We start from the raw sequence: 15,409 nt of genomic DNA on the forward strand, positions 1-15,409 counted from the left end.
CCTCTCCCTCTCCCTCATCCTCTCTCTGTGTCTATCTTTCTCTGTCTGTCCCTCTCAGTCTTCTCTCTCTCTCATATACGCATGCACACACACACACACACACACACATACACACACACAGAGTTAAAATAAAATAAATATTTTAATTTCAGCACTCAAGACAGAGGCAGGTAGATCTCTCTGAATTCGAGGCCACCAGTCTGATCTACATGGCAAGTTCCGGCTAGCTTGGCCTTTACAGTTGAGACCCTGTCTCAAAATAAAGGAAAAAAAAATGGTGAGAGAAAATGAAACAAAGCTACACAAGAAAAATATATAATATTCTTTACATGTAGGTATGTGATACATGTATGTGTACACATGTGCATGCAGGTAGACGTGTCCCTGTTTGCGCATCTGAAGGCCAGAGATCAATGCTGAGCATCTTCTTTAGTCGACCTACTCCAATTTAGCTTTAGAAATAGGCTCCCTCATTGGAACTGGAGCTCAGTGGGTCCCAAAGAGCCATGTGTTTCTGCCTTCCCAGCACTGGGATCACAGTATATCAGTGTGCCTAGCTCTTTGTGTGTGTTTTTAGGATCTGGAGTAAGGTCCTCTCACTTGTGCAGCCACCACTTTCCGCACAAAGCCATCTCCCTAGCCCTTTGTTTCCATTTTTATTGCTAGAAATGCATTTTTATTTTTCTGGTTTCCCTCAAATTAGCTATGGCCATGGAGTCCCTCCTTCTGCTAAAATGAAAGGGCTTATCTCATCATCTTCTGTAAACTATTGGATGGTTCCCAATGTGCAAAGTCTGATTTGAGAAAAAATTAATTCCCTTGGAATGTCCACTCATGTGCTTGCCAAGTCTCAGTGCACTTACATAAGCAGACAGCAGGTATTCATTTTAAAACCTATTTCTACCTGGCTTTAAATAGCAGAAGTGTTATCCAGATGTAGCCTGTATGTTTCTTGATAAACACCACTCATACTTTTTGTCTTCACCTTATTCCACTGTCATCCTTATTAGCCACCCTTTGCAGATGGTCCCAGTGTGGCTATATGCAAGGCATAGTGCTCTCCCCTAAGAGGAAAGAAAATATTTTATGAAGTGATGGTATCAATGGAAAAGTATAGAGATTTCAGTTTTACATTTTTTTGTAAACAAATCTTTGCCTAAAGGATGGAGAAAAATATCCATCTAAGGGTTAGAAAGGCTTCTCAGTGGTTAAGACCACTTGTCACTCTTGAATAGGACCCAGGTTCAGTTCCTACATGGTGACTCACAACTATCTGTAAGGGATCCAATGTCTTCCTCTAGCCTACAAAGGTACCAGCCACACACATGGTACACATACATGCAGGCAAAACACCCATACACATAAAATAAAATAAATACATTTCTAAAAGATATGTTTAGATATCCACCTAGTAAAGTAAAACAAGTACAAAAGAATGGGATGGGGAGCATCATGAAAATGCCTATGTTGCATATCAGGGCCATTTTGCCTACTGGCCCCAATGAACGGTATTGCTGTAGTTATAGATGAAGAGTGGCAGAAGACCCAATGCAGCCCTAGAGAAACATGCGTAGAAGTCGCCAGTGAGCTGGGGAAGACAACCAACACATTCTTCAAGCCCCCCTGTGTAAATGTCTTCCGGTGTGGAGGCTGCTGCAACGAAGAGAGTGTGATATGTATGAACACAAGCACCGCCTACATCTCCAAACAGGTACGAGGAAATGAAGACGCTGCCACTGACCTTGCTGTCAAGCACTAAATACTTTAAGTGCCGGACCTCATTTAATTCCCCAAACAAACACACAGGATATCTTATCCTCCTTTACAAGCAAAGAAACAGAGGATTAGGGAGGTAACACAATATCCAAGATGGCACAGCCTCAGCAGTTATCATCTACCTAATGCTGTAGTATCAAGAATTAGTACGTATGGACACTGCATAACAGGGTATTAAAAGAAGGAGAGAAGGAAGCTGTGCCATCTCCTGCAACTGTTTTGATGTATTTAGTTTAGCTGGAGTGACTGAGAAAAGTTTCTTGAAGTGTGACCATGACAAGGACCAGCTAAGAGGAGGGGTGTGCTCTCACCCTAAAACTAAACAGGTTGAAGGCAAAAGCAGGCATAAGAACACAGGGAGAATGGTAGAGGACTTCTCAGTTGGCAGTTGCCAACCATTAGCATGACATGGAATGGAAGCAGGTGCTGGAAGAGGCAAAGCAGACAGTCATGGGAGCCGAGCCAGTGACTGCAGGCACAGAGCCTAACAGGGAAGGGAAGAGAGAAGATATCTAGACCACTGGGGTAGCATGGGGAGAAAAGGAATAATAGGCAGCACAAAATTTCTGAAAGCACCCTGCAGTGCTCATGAGAGAAATAAAGTGAATCAGTCACATCACCTTTTAAGTGTTCCTTTCTGTAGCTATCATCTTGTAAAATATAGTGAATGCATTATTAAAACACTGTAATCAAGCCACATTCCTGTTGGTCTTCTATTGCAAATTCCTCACATGTTAATACAACTCACTTACCATTTGCTTGCCTCCTCATGATCATGTAGAAGACAGTTATATAGGCACTAAATATATCTATACCAAGGAATGTTCTAAATGTCCATTTGTTTTGTTACTAGGTTAAAGTTTTCTTAATTTTGCTCTCCCTTCCATCTAAACTGTCCTTGACACTGTAGCATTATTTTTGTCTAAACCATTTTGGAGAATTGTAGAACTCAGAAATGTGACCTCTACTATTTGATAATTAGAAACATTAATGTAAATATGGCTACGGTCAACTGTTAGTAAAAACCAAGCTTGCATAATATAAGAGGATTCAATTCCAGATCGTGTTATTCCCTGGAGCATAACTGAAGAGTTGTGCAAGAACATGAAATTTATGCTGAAAAAACACCCTTACTTGTTATTGTTTTTCATGACATGTCAAAAGATCTAAATAAACACAAGCTGAATTAATTGTTTCCACTTAATAGATAGTCAATTGCTTTGTTTTGACTGTGGCCCTCAACAAATGATTCATATGAATGAATCTATTCAAGTGTAAGTGCACAGCAGGGATTTTTTTTTGTTCCAAATAGACATTTATGTGCAGTTTGGCACTTCCTGCTTTAAAGTTGACCATGTGATATTAGAACCAAAGTAAATAGAACTGCATGGAGTGGTGATTGAGTGGACAGTGCCTTAAAATCAAGCTCAAGTTCATCTACACTTCATGAAAATACTCTTGAAACTTGCATGTGCTCTTTGGGCATCTCTTTGTCTGTCAATGTAAGGATCATGAGTAAATATAATGCTTTTTAAATTTTTTTAATTTTTATTTATATCAGTCTGTATGTGTCTGCTACATGAGTGCAGTGCCTGTGATGGCCAGAAGAAGGCACCAGATCTCCTGGAGCTGAAGTTACCTGTGTTGTAAGCCATTTGATAAGGGTGCTGGGAACCAAAATCGGGTCTTCTGCAGGAGCAACAAGTACTTTTAACCACTGAGCCATCTTTCCAGGCCCCCAAATATAATGATTTTACAAGTGATAAATAAATTAATAACCAAGTATGTACAAAAGAGCAGGTGTACAGGCACATAGAAATAAGCATACTAGCTGGAATTATCTTTCTGGGTATGGTCCCAACTTAGCTACACAATATTTTTATAGCAAATGACCTAAAACTCAGGGGCTTTAAGTTATTCTCTCTTGTGTATCTGAGATTCAAAATTCTCCAAGGTACTATGTGAGTCCAAGCCTGCTTCCTGTGTCCCGCATTCCTTAGACTAGAATGGCTTCCAGGTTATATCCATTTTGTGGCTATACTATAAGCAAGAGATAATAAAGCTCGCAAAGCATGCACAGTCCCAATTTGTACTATGTCATGTCAACAAACATCTTACTGGCCAAAACAAGTTTTATGGCCAAGCTCAATGTCAGGAGCTAGGAAATTATCTGTCATCAATAGAAATGGTTTGGGAAGGGATGAGTAAATAGTTTAAATAACAATCAAATCCACCCAAGTCCCAAGGAACTGCCAAAGATTTAATTTTGTTTATCCTCAAAAGTTATACTCAATTTTAAAGCCAAGAGCAGAGAGCAGGGATTTTAAAGAACTCTAATGATGGTGAAAAGAACTGATTTGGAAAACACTTAGGAGACCAAGCTGGATAATCCTCCCTGTCTCCTGCCTCTCAGCATTCCAAACCACTTACAATGACTAACTCCACTGCACATGAATAACTTTGCTAAAGTCATTACCATAAAGGATAAGGGCAAAAATGCAGACAGTGGAAACTGAGAAAAGTATACAATAAAATTTACATCATGGTTCTCTTTCTTTGCTGTAGCTCTTTGAGATATCAGTGCCTCTGACATCAGTGCCCGAGTTAGTGCCTGTTAAAATTGCCAACCATACGGGTTGTAAGTGCTTGCCCACGGGCCCCCGCCATCCTTACTCAATTATCAGAAGATCCATTCAGATCCCAGAAGAAGATCAGTAAGCATTTCCTGGACTTTATAATGTCTGTTCTTGCTTTTGACAAAACTGTGTGTACGTTCCTTTACTCATTATTGAGGCATCCCCAGAAAGACATGTGTTACACATTTCTGTTTTAGGGAGCATTAAAAAACAAAAAGACATGAAGGTAGAAGGGGAATTTTTAGGGAAAGGAAGCAGATGAAGAGGAGGAGGCAGAGGGGAGAAGAGAGAGGAGAAGTGCAAGTGAAATATATTTTATGCACACATGAATATGGTATGGTGAAAACCATTTTTTACAATATACACTAATAAAAATGTTGAAGACTCAAATAGAAATAATACAAGTAAAGTTACAAAAATTATATTCTCTTCATTAATTTTTTTTATCTTTTGGCTTCAAAACCAGATCTACTCATAGCATTTGACAAAGACATTATTTTTTTAACTAGGTGCTATATCTATATTGCAGTAGAATCCCAACCCTTGAGGATTATGAACACAGCATGTTTAGTTACAGACACCTTCAGGGTTTTACTGTGTTCTTTTGTATGTTTATTTTTGATTTTGATTTTTTTGAGACAGGATCTCACTTTGTACCCCTGGCTGAACTGAAACCTACTTTGTAGACCAGGCTGCCCTTGAACCCTCAAAGATCTGCCTCCCTCTGCCTCTTGAGTGCTGGGATTAAAAATGTACTGCCACATTGGCCCAAAACCTTGGTTCTTAACATAAGTGGCTGAATGCATTGTAAAACTGTTCCAGCCTTATAGCTACCATGTCTTCCCTTACTCCTGTGCAAGCAGAGACTCTCATAAATTCAAGTTTAGTTTCTAAAGTTTCCCTAGTAGAATATTTATAACTATAGAATTATTATCTCATAAGATACCATTCCTAAATATAAAGTAAGTTCTGTATTTTCTTTTGTTTAGGTTTGTGTCTATGTATCCATGTGTGTGAGTCTGTGTATATCTGTGCATGCGCCATTAGAGCCCATAAAAAAAGTGCTGGATCATTTAGGGTTGGGATTATAGGTGGTTGTGAGCCGATCCACGTGGGTGTTGAGAACTGAACTCAGGTCCCATTGAAGAACAGTACTCACTCTGAACTGCTGAACCATCTCTCTAGCCCCACGGTTACGATCTTTAAAACTGTTCTCACATTTCTTCACAGTCACCATGCCGTGAGAGACAAACATTTGTTCTCCTGTATCACTCTTAGAAACAAAATTTGAAAGTACTAGCATGCTCCACACAGAATATTTAGATTATTAGATATTAAATATTAAGAATGACTTAATATTCCCAAAGTAGAATTACCCTGAGAAAATTTTAAATCTGGTTCATTACTTTCTTTTCCTAGATGTCCTCATTCCAAGAAACTCTGTCCTATTGACATGCTGTGGGATAACACCAAATGTAAATGTGTTTTACAAGATGAGAATCCACTGCCTGGGACAGAAGGTAAGGATGGCAGTAGTGAATTAATAACCATACTGATAAAAGAGACACATCATTTAGTATGACTGAGCATTCACTATGACCAGCTATATTAGTTACTTTTCTGAGGTTGTGATAAAATATTGTGACCAAAAGCAATTTCCAGAAGAAAGAACATATTTTGACTCATGCTTTGAGAGTAATAGAGTCCATCATGGCAGGGAAGGTATGTGAGCAGGCAGGTAGGGCATCAGGAGCAGGAAACTGATCACATTTCATCTGCAGGAAAGCAAAGAGAAAACAGGAGCTGAGGTGAGGCTATAAACCACCAAAGCCTGCCTCTAGTGATATACTTCCTCCAGAAAGGACCCATCTTCTAAAGCTTCCATAACCTCCCCCAGACAACTGACACACACATCACACAACGTTCACAACAACTCATGATCACCCCTCTTTACAAGCACACAGTGTCTACCCCGAGATAGTAATTTCCTCGCTCTCACACAGATAACAGTGGCAGAAGTTGCTGGATTTTAGAGCCTTTGCTGTTTGCTCTGCTGTTCATTCTCAAAGAAAAGTACAAAGTGGGCAAAGCCCCCTAAAGCAGGTGTTAAACTCTAAGGAAAACTACTTCAAGGCGAAGCACATAGGTCATTTGGAACTTGGTTTCTTTCAGCTGCACCATTTGAAAGCAAGCCAATAATCTGGGGGAAAATAAAGGAAAGAAGGAGGACACATGGGAACATTTGCCTATAACTAGAGCAAACCATGCTACTGGGCTAAGCCACACAGGGAATTGCTAGCCTGTCATTCCGGCTCCCAATCTGTTAAAGCTCTGAATTCTGGGATGAACATATGGCTGAATAAACATGAGGGCTTTACTTTTTTTTAAATTTATTTCCACACGTGACATGGTTCCACTGAAAACTATCACAGGGGACCATGCAATGTGAACCTTGCTTGTTTTAAACTATGATCTCCTAGCAAGAATAGCAAGGATCCAGAGCCATGGAATCTGTCATATAAATGAAATAACAAGCTATTATTGCTCTTTCGTGATGTTCTGGTTCTCAGCACCTTTGTGAGAGCTCAAACTAGGTAAATTATTTTTGATGTTATGTAGTCAAAGGCTCATACATATAGTTTGTACACAGATAGAACAAAGTAAAGGGTGACAATTGAGGCAGCATGCTACAACGCAGTTGTTAAAATATCATCAGCCAATTCTTCATGGAGTTGAAGCCAAGAAGTTCTCTTGGGGGACACCTCAAATAAACAGGTTGGACCCTACAGACTTGGGGAGGGGTCATAACCTGGGTGGGGCATCTTCTTCCAGGGGGATGTTAATTCCTGAGGAAGACTCACTGGGTAGGTTCCATATTGAGGACAGAAGGAGAGATGTGCTCTGAGCAGGGCTTAGATGAGAAAGCAGAGCACAAACCCAGTACTGGAAAAGGTTGGTGGGGGACACATTGGTTATTTTTTAGGTGCTGTAACAAAATATCTGACAAAAGCAAAAGCAAGGAAGAAAGAAGGATAAAGAAGAGAGGGAGAGAGGGAGGAGGGAAGGGAGAGAGGGAAAAGGGAAGGGAGAGAGGGAGGAGGGAAGGGAGAGAGGGAAAGAGGGAAGGCTTATTTTGCCTTTCACTTTGACACAGTCCATTGTGCTGGGGATGATCTGGCAGTGAGAACAGTGCTGATCACTTTGTGTCTATAGCCAGGAAGCAGACAAGCTGCTATCCATCATTTCCTCTTCCCCTCCTTCCTTTTATTCAGTCTGACTGCCCAGTTCACATTTACAGTGGGTCTTCCTCAGTTAAACTTCTCTGGTAGTATCTTCATAGGCACACCAAGAGGTGTAAGTACTAGAATCCAGTAAAGTCAACAGTGAAGGTTAACCACACTAGGGGCACACATACATACTGAGGTAAAGGGGTAGATATGAAGGGATGAAGCTGGGGATACTTGTATGATTGGAGTGAAAAGACTTAATAAGTCCTTGTGCTGGAAGAGCCTGGGTGTGATCTTTTGGACAAATGAAAACCACCCAAATGTTTCAAGAAAGACAGTGGTAATACCCATTGGAATTGTAAAAAGATCCAGCCAGCAACCATGTAGAAGAGAATGAGTTGCTTTGAGCAGAACACGGGGCAGGGAACCTTTGGGGGAAGCTGTAACAATGGTGGAGGTGAGGAAGGAGGGTGGATTAGTTACTTCTAGTTCTCACCACTCATAAAGTCCTCATGTGCCAAAGTTCCCATCTGCTTCTCCAGTGGTCCCATTCTGCCCATGACACATTACTTTCTGGGCACTAAACACCTTTTCTTCATACAAAGATATTGAGCTAAGTTTCTTGTCTACAGTCATTTGTTCTCCAAATGGATGCAGTTGATGCAAGCCCAACTCATTTTCCTTGCCCTAATGAATAAGACATAATAATAGTAGTGAATGGAACACGGCTGAGGACAGGACACATTGGTAATCCAGATTTGATGTCCCTAGGGGTGGGCACCAATATATAGTACTTCGAGGCGTCAGCCCCAGCTAGCTGCTGTTTAACGTAATTCTCCTGCATCCATTCTCTGTTCCCTTAAACTTGCTAAGGACCCATGCTCTGCTTCTGCCACATACTTTGCTGAACTTCTCAGGATTGTGTTCCACCTAAACTACTCTGCTGGGCCAGTATGGAGTTTTCTTGTGACACTCTGCTGCCACCTTGTGCTCAATATGAATCCTTTAAGAGTCTTGACTGTTTGTTTGTTTGTTTGTTTGTTTGTTTGTTTCCAGTTATCAAGCCTTCCTTGTCTTGCCCTAAATTGACATTTGCCTCAAAGATTTGGAGCACATGTAGCTTGTCTATTTCCTGGACATGAGATTCAAAATGGACTTTTTGTGAATACCCAGTCTATCTGATTTCTAAATATGTGTCAAAGAGCAGTCAAAACCGTGAGACTAGATCATGAGAGATTGCCATTTTGGGGTGAGGTGGAAGGGGATAAGAGAGGGCTAAAGATGAGTATGGAAGGTTTTTAGGGTCAAGATCATGGAAGATCTTTTATATCTTAATGTAAAATTTGGCCTCTTGTGTGTGAAAAAAGACTTTATGACACTTAAAGCATGGTTGGGCATGGTCACTCACATCTTTAATCACAGCATTGAGGAGCCAGAAACAGCTTAGATCTCTATGATTTCAAGGCCAGCCCGGTCTACATAGTGAGACCCAGGAATAGCCATGGCTACATAATGAGACCTTATCTCAAAAAATAAATAAATAAAAATAAAAATAAAAATACATTTAAAGCTTTGGTGATGATTGGGATTAGGTTTGCATTTGATGGTCATGTGAGGGAGAGACTGAAGAGATGCATGCTATGGTTGTGATGTGAGTGGCAGCCACCAATCCAAGAAGTAGCGGGTACTGGGTGAATTGTGACCAAGGCAGTGTCATGGAGAAGAGAGGGTGTGAACAAGGGACAGAGTACAAACATTGACCACACTAGGGGCACAATAGTGGACAATGGTGTCAGCCCCCAAATGAGGCAAACTGAGGAAGAAGCAGGTTTGGGGAAGAGATATTAATTTTCTTCCAAAACCTGCATGAATACTGAGATGAAAAGTGCATGATTTTCCAAAAATTTCCCCTTCTCCACTGATTGTTTGCTTTTGCTTTACATTTGAGAAAGACTCTTAGGAGCTCCAGTCTAGCCTTAAATCCAATATATAGCAGAGGATGACCTTGGACTTTTTATTCTTCTGCCTCTACCTCTGGAGTGAGTGCTAGAATTACAGTCATGTGTCACGACACCCAGTTTAGGAGCCACTGGAGATTGAGCCCAAAACTTCTCATGAACTCTAAGTAAGCATTCTACCCAGAAAGTCATGGCTCCTAGCCTGTCTCTTACACTTTTCACAATGTATTTCAATTCACTGATTGAGATCAGACCACAGTTCATTGTCACCTTTATATGTTTCATACAATTGTGGTGATCTAAGATGAGGGAATGTATCATTAGTTACCTGGAAATTCTGAGGAAAACATTTCTACAGCGTTAGTACTTCTGGTTCCCACATTTTTAAAATATTGGAGAGGGCTACATTCATACCTATAGGCAGCCTATATCTTGCTATATCTTGTCATTACTGGCTGGCTGCATATATATATATATATATGCATATATATATATGCAGCCAGCCAGTAATATATATGCTACATATTATATATATAATATGTATATATTATACATATAATATGTATATGTATACATATAATATGTATATATATATATATAATATGTAGCATAGTTGAAGATTTAATTATTTTTAATTCATGTGTATGAGTGTTTCTCGCCTGCCTTGCTTTTACATGGTGTGCATGAAATGCCCATGCAGGCCAGAAGAGGGCAACAGCCACCCTCCACTACCACCCCCACCTGGAGATTTCAGTTATGGACAGTTTTAAATTGCCACGTGGGTGTTAAGAACCAAACCTGAGTCCTCTGCCAGACTAGGGCGTTCTCTTAACCCCTGAGCAATCTTTCCAGTACAGAAGTTTATATTTGTAACAGGTCAGTCACCACCATTAAAATCTGCCACAAATATTCAGCTTATGGTATTTTTAAAATTTAAAACCCAAGAAAACACATGAGTTCTATGCTGATGTTCTAAAATCACAGATGGATCTTTTTCACCCTGAGAAAATATTAAGGTTAAAAAATTATAGACAAAGAGATTGGAAAGATCCAAGTTTTATTGGGAAGATATACAACTTGCAATTAATTTGGATCATCACATTCTCCAGGCTCCAGCTGCCAAAGCAACCCTTTCCTGTTTCTGTTTAGACCACTCTTACCTCCAGGAACCAGCTCTCTGTGGACCACACATGACATTTGATGAAGATCGCTGTGAGTGCGTCTGTAAAGCACCATGTCCCAGGGATCTCATTCAGCACCCAGAAAACTGCAGTTGCTTTGAATGCAAAGAAAGTCTGGAGAGCTGCTGCCAAAAGCACAAGATTTTTCACCCAGACACCTGCAGGTCAATGGTCTTTTCGCTTTCCCCTTAACTTGGTTTACTGGTGACATTTCAAGGACATACTAATCTGGTTTGTTGGGGCTCTTTTCTCTCAGGGCCGAAGCACACTCTTAGAAAAAAAAAGGAACCCAGACATTGGGCATCTAAGAAATATATGGAAGTATACATAGAGTGATGATTAAATTGTTTTGTTGTTTCAAAACAGGGTCTCATGAATTACAGACCTGTACTGCCATGCCTGCCATTATGCTATCATGAGCGGAAAAAGAAGTCACTGACATTTAAACAACAGGGTTAAGAGAGTTTCCTCTCTCTCTCTCTCTCTCTCTCTCTCTCTCTCTCTCTCTCTCTCTCTCTCTCTCTCTCTCTCTCCTACCCCTACCCTCCCTCTCCCTGTCCTTCTCTCTCTGTAGGCAAGAAACTTAAGGATAACTATAACCTTTGGAGGCCACTGATTGGGTTTTGATCAATTTCAAAACCTACCCAAACTAACCACAGAGATTTTAAAAAATTAAATTTGTTCCTTGACAATTTCATACACATATAAAATACATTCTAATTACCTTTACTCCTACACTCTCAACTCTAGCCTGTCCCTGTCAACTCATTTCCTCCTTATTCCTCTTTCATTGTTTTATGACCCAATGAATTCAGCCGGGGCCATATGTGTGAGCACAGGTTGGGAAGTAGCTATCAGAGCTTGTTCCGCTCACCCACCAAAAGGACCACAACTAAAGAAAATGACTTCCTTAGTCTTCCAGATTCTACCAGTAGCCTCCTACAAGCTCATTGCTCCCACCTGCAATGAGTTCCCCACCCCCCATGCATAATTAACTGTTGAGAAATTTGGCCTTCTGTAGGCCTAGGGCAGTTCATCACAGCTGTGTGAGTTCCTGCTTGTAATGTCTGCATCATGCCTAGAGAAGATAGTGTTTACTCGCACTTCTCTTGGTCTTCTGTTTCTCAAATTTTCCCCAGCCCCTCTTCTGCTGTGGCCCGAGCTTCACAGGAGGTGATATCAACATCTTTGTTAGGGCTGAACCCTCAGCCAGTAGAGTGCCCATGTAGAATATTACATCAATACTTTAAGTACATATCTGGAAATTTTTCTTTGAGAACAATTTAATGAAATCAGAACTGAATGGTGTGTTTGAAGTTGATCCCTGCTTCTAAAGTCTCCTCTTCACTTTCTTTTGCAACAGCTGTGAGGACAGATGTCCTTTTCACACCAGAACATGTGCAAGTAGAAAGCCAGCCTGTGGAAAGCACTGGCGCTTTCCAAAGGAGACAAGGGCCCAGGGCCTCCACAGCCAAGAGAATCCTTGATTCAACTTCCTCCCAAGTTCCCCATCCCTGTCATTTTAAACAGCATGCTGCTTTGTCAAGTTGCTGTCATTGTTGCCCACCACCCCCTAGGTGTTAGAAAAATTGATTTTACCTAATGCCATGGTAAACCCACATTTCCATGCAATAGAAGCTGGGTGATTCTCCAGTATACTGACAAATGATTTGTAGCTTCAGATGCCTCTGCACATCAGTGCTCAGAAAGGAAGGGGTCTGAGTAGCCCCCTTGTTTTGATGAATGAGAAAAGGTTACCTGAAACAGAGTAGTAGGTGCCACATGATTGATTCCTCAGACTGGCAAAGTCCAAGTGCAATGCTTATGAGTTATTCTGCTTCTTTCTTATGTGGAGTTTCATTTGTATGATCAGCACTGATGCAATTCCCATTCGGCTTGTACTTTTTAAGTTTACTGAACCACTGCCTGATATTTTATATTTAAATGTACTTAAAGAAAATAAACACTGTTATGCAACCCACAGACATCAGTGTTATTTACTATGCTCTTCCTCCACATTTCATGCTAATGGGAAATATTTTGAAGACCAAAGGGAATCTAGAAGTGGAAAGTTCAGAGAACACATAAAGACTAAAACTAGACCTTGGTTTTGGGAAGCCAAGGCAGATCTCCAAGCGAGTTTATCATTCTAAACAAGGGAAACACAGGAGTTCTGGGAAGCACTCTGTGGTGTGTGAATAAACTGAATACATTGAACATCCTCCTTTTATGGAGACGAGCCTAACAATGTTAACATCTCCCCAAAACCTTGGATTTGAAAAAAAAAAAAGTGTGTGTGTGTGTGTGTGTGTGTGTGTTGCTTGCATGTATGATTGTTCACTATATGCATGTTGTGCCCTGGGAGACCAAAAGAGGGTGCCAGATCCCCTGACATTGGAGTTCCATATGCTTGTGAGCAACCAGGTTGGTGCTGGAAATCAAACCCACGTCCTCTGGAAAAAAAAAAAAAAACACTCAGTGTTCTTAATAGCTGAGCCTTTCTCCAGCCCCTTGCTCTTCATGTCTTTGAATGTTTGTGGCTTCCTCCAAAAGCCTGTGCCCCTTCCCTGTGGTGTTTCTAAGAGTGTTCACCATTCAGTCTCATCTACATGTCAACTCAGGTGGCAGAATGATTCGTCTCTTTCCATAGTTGCCCCTGAAGGGAGCCCAAGCCCTTTTCTTTTTACTTCTCTGTCCATACAAAGAAGTACCCGTACATAGAGTTCATTTGTGGCATAGACTTTACTGAAATTTTGGCTCATTAGAGGGAATTAAATAGCAGTGTTACTTATGAAACAACTTAACTAATTGATCTCAGCACTGTGCATAGATATGACAGGGAGACAGCCTCACACAGATTCTATTATGGCAGTTACGACAGAATTGTAAATACTTGTATTTATATCTGTCCTTCCACTCTTCCATGACCCTTTTAGGATTGGAGAATTTCCTGATCAAAGAATATGACCCAAATTTCTAAGATCAGACCACCCTGGAGCAGGACAGTCACAAAGAAAAAGTTAAAGATAAAGAAATATAACCCCATGGTGATATTATTGGATCCTGGCCTAAATCCTTGCCCTTCCTCTTTAAATTTGCTAAGCAGTTCCTGGGTTCTCCCTTTGTTTGTTAAAGTTGTCTGAAGCCTGTAGATTGGGCCTTCCAATGCTTTTTGGCTTTATTTCTGGTCTCCCCCCTCTTTTATCTTAATCTAGCTGTGGGACTTTTGCTGGAGCAGTTCCACAAAACATCTGCTGATCCCAAAACAAAGAATTTTGCAAAAAGAGAAAGAGTGTATTCACAAAGTGACAAAGATCTAAATCTCAAACCTGTCTTCCAGAGGAGAGAGCTCAGGGATATTTATGGGCTAAAGAAGTAGGCTGAAAGGTGATCAGCGGGGACACATTCAATGCTCAAAAGGTCACACACATCTGACTTCTGCACAGGCCCAAGGAACTAGTAAGAAGGTAGAACAGAAATCACTGAGAAGTGCCCTATGCAACTGTTACCATCACAACGCACAGGTCAGAGGTTCAGCTACAGCACAGCTAGTGGGGAAATAATAACATACTGGGCTGTATGGCCTCCCAAACTAATGATTTTTACAGTCATCTGAAAACAGGCAGTGTGAGGGCCCAAGTTATGTTTTAAATTGAAATGCCTGTGCTTAAGGGATCTATAAAACAAAATGCCTCTAACCTGTAGGCCCCACTTGCCCAAGGACAGACAGCTTCCTGGAATGCTGGGGGTTCTTCATGTAAGATTAAAAGGCAAGTGTTTTCCCTTCCGTAAACAAGGTTGGTTGCCCCAACTGCACAGGATGTGCTTGATCACACAAAGGTGGCAGGTATGGAGATAGAAAGTATGTCAGGATGTATGCTTTCCCCTGATGGGACCAAAGTGGAAAATACATAGCCTTGTGGGGTTTACCTTTATAAGTACTTGATGAATGTGATTCGGCACCATTCTCTAGGAATCCCAGGTATGGACCTGGCCAGTGTCCATTGTCCTTTCCAACACTGAATAACGCTTTGCTTCAAATCTGGCTCAAAAAATGGGGTAGAGGTCTTATTCTTGCCCATTGGGATTAACAGTAGCTGAAAGCAAGGAATCTAGATTGTTTATCTAGGTTTTCCCCTGGATTTCAGAAGTAGTCCCACTCTGCTCTTACTGTCTTTACTCTTGATACTTCCTGCTACGGGTCCAGTCACTCCTCTCCGGCTACATGCTTGTACCTGCCATCCGTGACCACAGAGCTGATGTGTCTCCCCTATAGTGTTATTTTTTTAAATCAAATTTCTGAGAGGGCTCTCAAGTGGGTAGGTTTTGTAAGCGCACTTGGTGCTCAGTTCCTTACCTTGGCATTTCATTTACTTCCTCGTGTTCCACACCCCTCCAGAGTATTTGGTGAAGCTCCCCTGATGAGTGAGTCAATTACTCTGCTCATTCATTTTTCTACAGTGGATTGTTAGATTTTATTTTATGAGTGTTTTACCTGCACATATGTATGCATGTATGTGTACTTCTTATATGCCTGATGCCCAAAGAGGATAGAAGAGGGTGTTGGGTCCCCTGGAATTGGAGTTAGAGAGAGTTGTTAACTGCCATGTGGGCACTAGAAACTGAACCTG

General features: G+C 41.0%; 1 protein-coding gene across 4 annotated transcripts in view; it reads left to right on the forward strand.

Moving 5' to 3' along the window:
- Positions 1-12,763, forward strand: part of Vegfd (vascular endothelial growth factor D) — a 30,106-nt gene extending 17,343 nt beyond the window's left edge. For 2 of the 4 annotated variants that reach the window (XM_031370911.1, XM_031370919.1), the window contains 5 exons: positions 1,521-1,711; positions 4,342-4,490; positions 5,832-5,932; positions 10,747-10,942; positions 12,142-12,761. In XM_031370911.1, coding sequence (XP_031226771.1) covers positions 1,521-1,711; positions 4,342-4,490; positions 5,832-5,932; positions 10,747-10,942; positions 12,142-12,265 — 761 coding nt within the window. In that variant the 3' untranslated portion in view covers positions 12,266-12,761. Of the gene's footprint in view, positions 1-1,520; positions 1,712-4,341; positions 4,491-5,831; positions 5,933-10,746; positions 10,943-11,144; positions 11,648-12,141 lie in introns of those variants that run through there. The other 2 variants (XM_031370901.1, XM_031370928.1) reach the window with 2 other exon arrangements.
- The last annotated feature ends 2,646 nt before the right edge of the window (positions 12,764-15,409 follow it).

Source organism: Mastomys coucha, chromosome X (assembly GCF_008632895.1).
Source record: "Mastomys coucha isolate ucsf_1 chromosome X, UCSF_Mcou_1, whole genome shotgun sequence".
NCBI lineage: Eukaryota > Metazoa > Chordata > Mammalia > Rodentia > Muridae > Mastomys > Mastomys coucha.